Here is an 8065-nt window from a genome sequence, read left to right as displayed (position 1 = left end):
CCCCCGCCGCCTCCCCGTAGGCTCCTGCGCGACCCCGGCGCAGCCAGCGGTCTAGCCTCGCGCCCCCCGTCCCGGGGGCTGGCATGAGCAGCCCCTCGGCGGTGCCGGGGCTCGGGAGAGCCGCCGCCTGAGCCCCGGGCCTGCCTGCCGCCCACCCCGCGTCGCCCAGGGGAGGCTGACCGCGGAGCGTGCGAGCGACCCGGTCACGGCTTTCTTCCTCCCCCAGATCACACACACATCCCAGCCCCGGAAGATGGGGAACTGCCTCAAATCCCCAACCTCGGATGACATCTCCCTGCTTCACGAGTCTCAGTCCGACCGGGCTAGCTTTGGCGAAGGGACGGAGCCAGATCAGGAGCCGCCGCCGCCATATCAGGTAGGGGAGTGTGTGTGTCGGGGTGCGCGGACCCGGTGCGGGCCGACCGGGGCCGCCTTCGTGGCTTCCGTGCGGCCTGGCCGGGGAGGGGGGGGCGTTGACCCCTGCACGGTGGCCTTGAGTAGTGACAAGCCTTCATTTCCCCTCGGGCTCCGTCTGGGGAGGAGGTTCTGTCCTTGAGTGCAGGAATCCGTGTGATCACATCCCCTTGGCCACTGTCTCCTAGTTCACATGTGGAGTTTTGAGAATGACATTATTTTCCTGCTTTTATGTTTGAATTGTGTGGTTTCCTCATCGTACTGCCAACAGGATTATGGGTTCTGGATGGGTTGTCACCTGGCCCCTTCGTATTTCATGTGTGATCCCCTCCATTCCCATCCCATCTTTGTTCATTGTTTGTGCTAGATCTTCGTTTCTGCCTCTACTTGGGAGATAGAATTCTTAAGTGGTGATTTTAGCCTCAGCGCCATCAAGAGTTACTTGTTTGTATATGTATACGTATGTGTTAATTTTTAAACTCTCTTTGCTCCACCTCTGTGACACACTTTTTAAACACGTAAACATATATAAACATATATTGACTTAATAAAAACTTGATTATCTTGAACTTTGAAAACCTTTCAGCCGGACTTGGGAAATGCCATCTGTTACTTGTGTTTTTTTCTTTTATCAAAGACTTACAAATGGGTTTCATTGTTTTTTGTCCAACATCCATTAGCCCCGAGATATGTTACAGAAAAAAGTTAAGACCACTTGGAAATTTAAGATAGGCGCTTGTGGCTGGGTGTCGTGGAGCATGCCTTTAATCCCAGCACTTGGGAGGCAGAAGCAAGCAGATCTCTGACTTTGAGGCTAGCCTGGTCTACATAGGGAGTTCCAGGCTTGCAGGGGCTACAAAAAAAAAAAAAAAAAAAAAAGGCGCTTGTTAAAATCCATATACATGTCAATCTTTCCTCTGCTTTCTCAGTTCTAAATGATGCTGAATAAACTTCCCAGAATGGCTTGAAATAAGATTCTTTAATAGTTTCCTGAAGAGAGTTTAGTTTTCTAACTGGGCAGTCTCCTTTTTTCCTTTATGTGGTGACATCATTAGCTAGCATTGGTGTTTTCTCATTCCTGTGTAAACCAGTTTCTCATCACAGAAACCTGATTGATCACATGCTGATTTTTCTGACTCCCTTTCAGAGTCTTTCATACACCCTAGTAAATTCTAGTCTTTATTGTAGCCTTGAAGAAGCCTCTCTCACATTCCGTATATCAGGCTACCAAACCAGTCTGTTGAGGCCTCTGTCTTTACTGCAAGTGATCTTTCTACTTGGAGCCTTTCCCCCAAGGTCGCCCAAGTGAATACATAATCCTCTTTAAGGACTCAGCTTTTGTCTAGGAAGTCCTGACATTTCTTTCCCTCCCACCCTGAATTCCTGAATATGCCCCCCACTGAACCTTGTACATTTATATAAGCAGTATAATGCCTATAATAATTTAGTGTTATGTCTTTGTTTAGGTAGGTAGGTAGATGTGTGTCTCATTTTTGAAATCCTCTTCCCCTCCCCTTAAGCTGCATGAATTTAGGGACACAATTTCCAGGAGTTTTTATACCCCAGCATCTGGCTTATGATAGGTACTCAGTAGTTGTGGAATAAATGAAGACTAGAAGCTCTGTTCCCAATGTTGCATGCAATTTCTGGCACATTAAAAAATAGTAGTTAAGCCGGGCATGGTGGCACACGCCTATAGTCCCAGCCCTCAGGAGGCAGAGGCAGGCAGATCTCTTGAGATCAAAGCCAGCCGGGTCTACATAGTGAGCTCCAGGTCAGCTGAGGCTTCAAAGAGACCCTGTCTCAAAAAACCAAAAAAAAAAAAAAAAAATTTATTTACACATGCATTTCTCCTAAAGTGTATAAATTGCTAAGGAATAGTCTCTTTAATTCCAAACTAAATCTAGATGTGTTTTCAGTAGTAGGAATTGATCTGCCTGCCTCTTCCTCCAGAGTAACTGCAATTAGAGCCCTATACTACCAAGACTTTTTTAAAGTGAAGAACTGTGTATTTATGTTTCCCCCTCCCATATATTGCTATTCAGCAAATATTTGGGTGTCATGGAAAAACTTTATCAAAATATTTGCTCTTTAGCCTTTTCTAGGGAAATTGAATGTCTCTGAGTTACTGTTCTCTGTTACCCTTATCAGGATTTTAAAATTTATGGGAATGCCTTTAGCCCCAGCAGTCCTGGTGGGAGAGGCAGGTGGCTCTCTGAATTTAAGGCCAGCTGGAGCTACAGGGAAACCGTGTCTCAAAAAGACAAAAAAAAAAAAAAAAAAGGAACTGTATTTGCCCCTTCTAGAAACATTAGATCATAATTAAGTTGTTTTTGTATTATGAGTACTTTTTTGAATGTCATTTTTGACAGTAGAAATTGTATTGTGGTTGCCTTGCCTTTTCCTGGCATGAGTGTCCCAGATACTGATGCAAAGTTAGTATGAAGTGCAAGAAAGTAGTTATTTTAAAAGATGAGACCATAAATAGAAACTTTTACCAGGCATGATGGTTCATGCTTGTAATCCTAGCACTTAAAAGTGAGGCAGGAGGATTGCTACCCATTTGGGGTCTGAACTGCATAATGAGTTCCATGCCAGCCTGGAGACTGAGACATTGTCTCAAAAACATTTTTTTCAAGATATTTTTATTATTTTTATTTTATATGTATGAGTATACTGCCTGCATGTATGTAAGGGCACCTGTGCTGTGCAGTGCATGGAGATCGGAAGAGGGTGTTGGATCCCCTGGAATTGGAGTTAAGGACAGTTGTTTAGCTGCCTGACATATGGGTGCTGGGAACTGAACCCCAGTCTTCAAGAGCAGCCAGTGCTCTTAACCACTGAACCATCTCTCCAGGCCCCTCAAAAAAATTTTAAAGAGAAACTTACAGAAAGAGTACTGTCCCTCTGAGCTCTGCTAGGAATGTCTGCATTTGTACTCACAGAGTACTAGTCCAAGGTAAATGATTTACAGTATATGCTTTTCTTTTCAAGAAGTAATATATAATTAACGTGCTAGCTACAGTATTGACTTATTTAAAGAATAGAGTCAGTTGCAGTGGGACCTTAAATAGAAAATATCTGTGATTGTAAAAGTAAAGGAACATGTGTTTTTGATCCTCTTCCCCTGTTGTGAATACTTAAAACAGAGTTTTTGTGTTTATGTTGTACAGTGTATTTGTAGGCCAGGACCTCTGTAAAATGAAGTTTCAGTTATTTCTAGTAGTGGTGTTTTTTTTGGTTTTTTGACTCAAGGTCTCCCCGTAGCCCCAACTGACTTGGAACTCGCTCTGTAGACCAGGCTGGCCTCAAACTCACAGTTCCACCCGCCTCTGCCTTGCCAATGCTGGGATTAAAGGCTTGCATCACCATACCCAGCTCTAGTAGCAGTATCTGCCTCCCGAATGCTGGGATTAAAGGCATTTGCAAATCCGGCTTTGTTGGGGTTTTTTTTTCTTTTCTTTGGTCTTTTTGAGACAGTGTCTCTCAGTAGCCCCAGCCATCCTGGAACTCACTATGTAGACCAGGCTGGCCTTGAACTCACAGAAATCCGCCTGCCTCTGCTGGGATCAAAGGTGTGCACCACCATGCCTGGCGGCTTTGTTGTTTTTTGAAACACAGGTCTCACATAGCTCAGGCTGGCTTCCAACTGACTATGTAGCCAGGGGTGATTTTGAACTCCTGGGATTACAGGTGTGTTGCTACTGTGCCCAACTTCAAATGCTGTCTTATGTAGGTGTTTTTTGTAGGTTTTTTTTTTCCCCCCCTAAGGTATCTGGAACAGTTCAGGCACTCAGTAATTTGGTTGAATAAATGAAATTATTTTAAGACAAATAATGGGGTTTTTGTTTTTGAGACATGGTTTCTCTATGCAGCCCTGACCGGCCTGAAACTTAATATGTAGAACAGGCTGGCCTCAACTCAGCTCTGTCTATCTACCTTTGCTTTCTACATTCTGGGATTAAAGGTGTGCACCACCAGCTGGGCCTGAGCCCAGTTTGTAATGTGCTAGTTTGAGAGTGGCACTCAGTTAAAGTAGTTTATTATTGTTTATGTGTGAACTGATGTGTCTCTGTTTTACGCTTTGCAGACTGCCCTGACATACCTGGTTCAACTTTTGGTTTTGATGGTATAAAAGTAATAGAGCCTTTACTTTGAATTTTGATCTTAGACTTGTGATTTATGATACTCTCAGGGTTGTTTCTGTTCTTTGTTTTCTAAGACAGCATCTCTATATACCTTCCAAGTCTGTTTATAACAAACTGTATAGCCTAGACCTGCCTCAGCTTCCTAAATGCTAGGATTACAGACTTGCACCACCACACCCTGCTTTGTTATGATACTCTCTTGTGATGCTAGGCAGCGGGCATCCGCTCTCTATCAGTCATAGGATCATAAGGATAAACAACTGATACTCTTCAAGGTATTGTGTTGCTAGGCTGTTGTGTTGGTAGGTAAGATATACTAAATACATTTTCACCTTAAGAGTCAGTTTACAGTGGGTTCATTAGGATTAAGCCCACTATGAAATCAAGGAATATCTTTAGTTTGAAATTAGTTTTTTTGTTTTGGGGACAGAGTTTCACATTGCATAGTCCAGATTGGCCCTGAACTCTAAGCAATCCTGCCTCAGCCTCCCAGGTGCTAGAATTACAAGTGTGAGCTATTATGCCCAGCTAAATTTGATACTTAACCAATCATCTGCCCTATACTTTTTTCAATTCTTTGGGGGGGGGACAGGGGATGGGGTCTCATGCAATGGTTGATGCTAGTCTTAAATTCAGAATGGTCCTTCTGTCTGCCACAGGTATAGTTGTGGATGTACATGTGTGGGTATGCATACATGTGTGTGCATGTATGTGAGGAAGCCCGAAGACAACCTTGGCTGTCGTTGCTCAGAACCTTGGGGGCGGGGGTTGAGGTGGGGGTCTCTCATTTGGTGCTCTTGGAGTAGGCAAGGCTGGCTGGCCAAGGAGCCTCAAGGATCCATCTGTCTCCAGCTTCCCAGCTCTGAAATTATAAGCAGCATGTGCCACCCTGCCCAGCTTTGGTTTTGGAGATCTAACTCAGGTCATCCTGCTTGTGTGGCAAGTACTTGACTGCCTTAGTTTTTGAGCCAGGTGGGCCTGTGTTCAAATTCTGGCTCAACTACTTACTTGTAAGATACAAAGAGTTTATCAGGAACTTCTTTCACAAACAAGAAGACGTAACATTTGGTATTTTAAATTGTGATTGAAAAGGCTTTTATGTGTGTGTTATATGTATATGTTCATTTGTATATGTGCACACACGGAGGCCAGAGGTAGATATTTAATGTCTTTCTTCAATTGCATTAACTTTTAAAAGTCTAGATTTATTTTATTTTATTTTATTTTATTGGTCTTTTTGAGACAGGGTCTCCCTGTAATCCAGCAGACCTGGAGCTCACTATATAGACCAGGCCAGCCTTGAACCCACAGAGATCCGCCTGCCTCTGCCTCCTGAGTGCTGGGATTAAAGGGGTCTGCCACCACACCTGGCTAGAATTTAATTTTTAATCACTTGAAGTTGTACTTCATTTTGGGCTAAAGAGATGGCTTAGTGGTTAAGAGCACTGGCTGCCCTTGCAGAGGACCTGGGTTTGGTTCCCAGCTAATAACCCATCTGTTACTACAGTTCCAGGGGATCTGACACCTTCTTCTGACCTGAGGGCATTGCATGATGCAGGGCACTTACATGCATGCAGGCACTATCCTTATACATAAAATAAAAATAAATATTTTTAATACCTGTTTCTGGTAACTTGTGCACTTAAATTCGGGTAACTGAAGAATTTTTATACATACTAGCATTCTGTTTACCATTATTATCTCCAAATTTATTTCATTTTAAGTACTGAGGATTGAAACCTAGAGTGTTGGGCATTCTAGACACACACTCTAATATCAAGCTACATCTCCAGTCTTCATGAATCTTGGTCTTATTTGATAAAGTAACTTTCAGGTTCTGTTTATGGAGCCAGGCTTGATGGAGCATGCCAGTAATAATCCTAGCACTGCACTTGGGAGGAGTAGACAGGAGGATCAGGAGTTCAAGGCCAGTCTCGGCTACATGAGACTTTTAAAAAAGTTTCTCTAGGACTGAGGAATACAGCTCAGTGGTAGAGTGGCTAGCATGAGAGAATCCCTCAATTAAGATCCCAACAAAACAAAAAAATTTCCTCCTGTGACGTTTTCCCTCTTTAATATTACGAAGTTCTGCCTTTCCAGTGAGGTATAGATCAACTTTGTTTTTCAGACTTTTTCTTACGCTTAATTTTAATCAAGCACAGATCTTTGTTGTTTCAACTTTTGGAGGCAGGTCTCATTCTGGAGCCCAGTATGGCCTTCACCTCACACCAGTCCTCCTGCTTCAACATTCTAGGTGCCCGGATTTCATGCCTGGCTCAGTTTTTGTTCTCTCCCCTCTCTTCTCTCTGTCTCTCTCTGTCTCTCTCTCTCTCTCTCTCTCTCTCTCTCTCTCTCTCTCTCTCTCTCTCCCTCTCTCTCTCTCTCTCCCTCCCTCCCTCCCTCCCTCTCTCTCTCTGTCCCTCCACCTTTCCATCTTGTTCTCACTGTGTAGCTAGTATTTCTTTCTTTTTATTTATTTATTTTTGGTCTTTTTGAGACAGGGTCTTCCTGTAGCTCCAGCTGTCCTGGAACTCACTATGTAGACCAGGCTGGCCTTGAACTCACAGAGATCCGCCTGCCTCTGCCTGCCAAGTGCTGGGATTAAAGGCGTGGGCCACCACGCCCAGCAGATTTCTTTATTTTTAAAGAAGAGTTTGCTTGTGAGGCCCTGGCCAGTCTGGAACTGCCTATGCCTAGTCCTGCTGCTTTCCCATTTCAGGATTACAGGTAAATACCACCATGCTTGGCTTTCATTTTCCTCAGATTGAGAGTGATATATCAAACTTCAGAATTTCTCAATGAAATTATATGGTATTGTACATATTGTAGACATTTAGGAGTTGGAGACAGAAGTTCAAGGCCAGCCTAGGTAATATCAGACCTTTTTTTTTTTTTTTAGAAATTAAAAAAAAATAATGTGTTTGATGATTAGCTAGCCTGAGAAGTATGCCTTCTCTTGTATTGTCAAATTATTGAGGTCCTCATTAATTCCTAAAACAATAAATTGATGTCTCTTACTCTTTTCATTCCGAAGTGCCATTTAAGTCCTGCCCCACCTCCCCCAGATCAGTCCCTTGCCTCTTTTTTTTAAACTTTATTTACTATTTTTATTTATGTGTATGTGTGTATTGCCTGCATGTAGGTAAGTGCAGCCGTGTCGTGCAATGCCCGTGGAGGTCAGAAGAGGCTGTCGGATCCCCTGGGACTAGAGTTACAGAAAATTGTTAGTTGCCATGTGGGTGTTCTGCAAGAACAACCAGTGTTCTTAACCGCTGAGCCATCTCTCCAGCCCCAGTCCCTTGCCTTTTAATCCTTAATGACTAATCACTGATGATCTCCAAGCATTCAGAATTGTGATTTGACTATATTCCTTTCAGCCCTTTCAAGTCCTGTATTTTCTCTTTTATGCCTTATACTCCAGTTAGATGGAAGAGTTTGCTAGTTTACGGCCATCTTTTCTACCTGTTCATTCTATTCCCTTTGTTCAGAATACTTTTTTAAAT

The 8065-nt window shown here is 43.3% G+C and overlaps 1 protein-coding gene across 1 annotated transcript in view; it reads left to right on the top strand.

The window, feature by feature from the left end:
• The window catches only part of Rnf11 (ring finger protein 11), a 31454-nt gene continuing 23389 nt past the window's right edge, over positions 1-8065 (top strand). Inside the window, exon 1 of the mRNA XM_008828461.3 lies at positions 1-376. Coding sequence (XP_008826683.1) covers positions 254-376 — 123 coding nt within the window. The 5' untranslated portion in view covers positions 1-253. The remainder of the gene's footprint in view (positions 377-8065) is intronic.

The sequence above is a fragment of the Nannospalax galili genome, unplaced genomic scaffold (assembly GCF_000622305.1).
Source record: "Nannospalax galili isolate Female #2095 unplaced genomic scaffold, S.galili_v1.0 scaffold713, whole genome shotgun sequence".
NCBI classification, from domain to species: Eukaryota; Metazoa; Chordata; class Mammalia; order Rodentia; family Spalacidae; genus Nannospalax; species Nannospalax galili.
The sequence above is the reverse complement of the archived record's forward strand: the minus strand, read 5'-3'. Positions and strand labels throughout refer to the sequence as shown.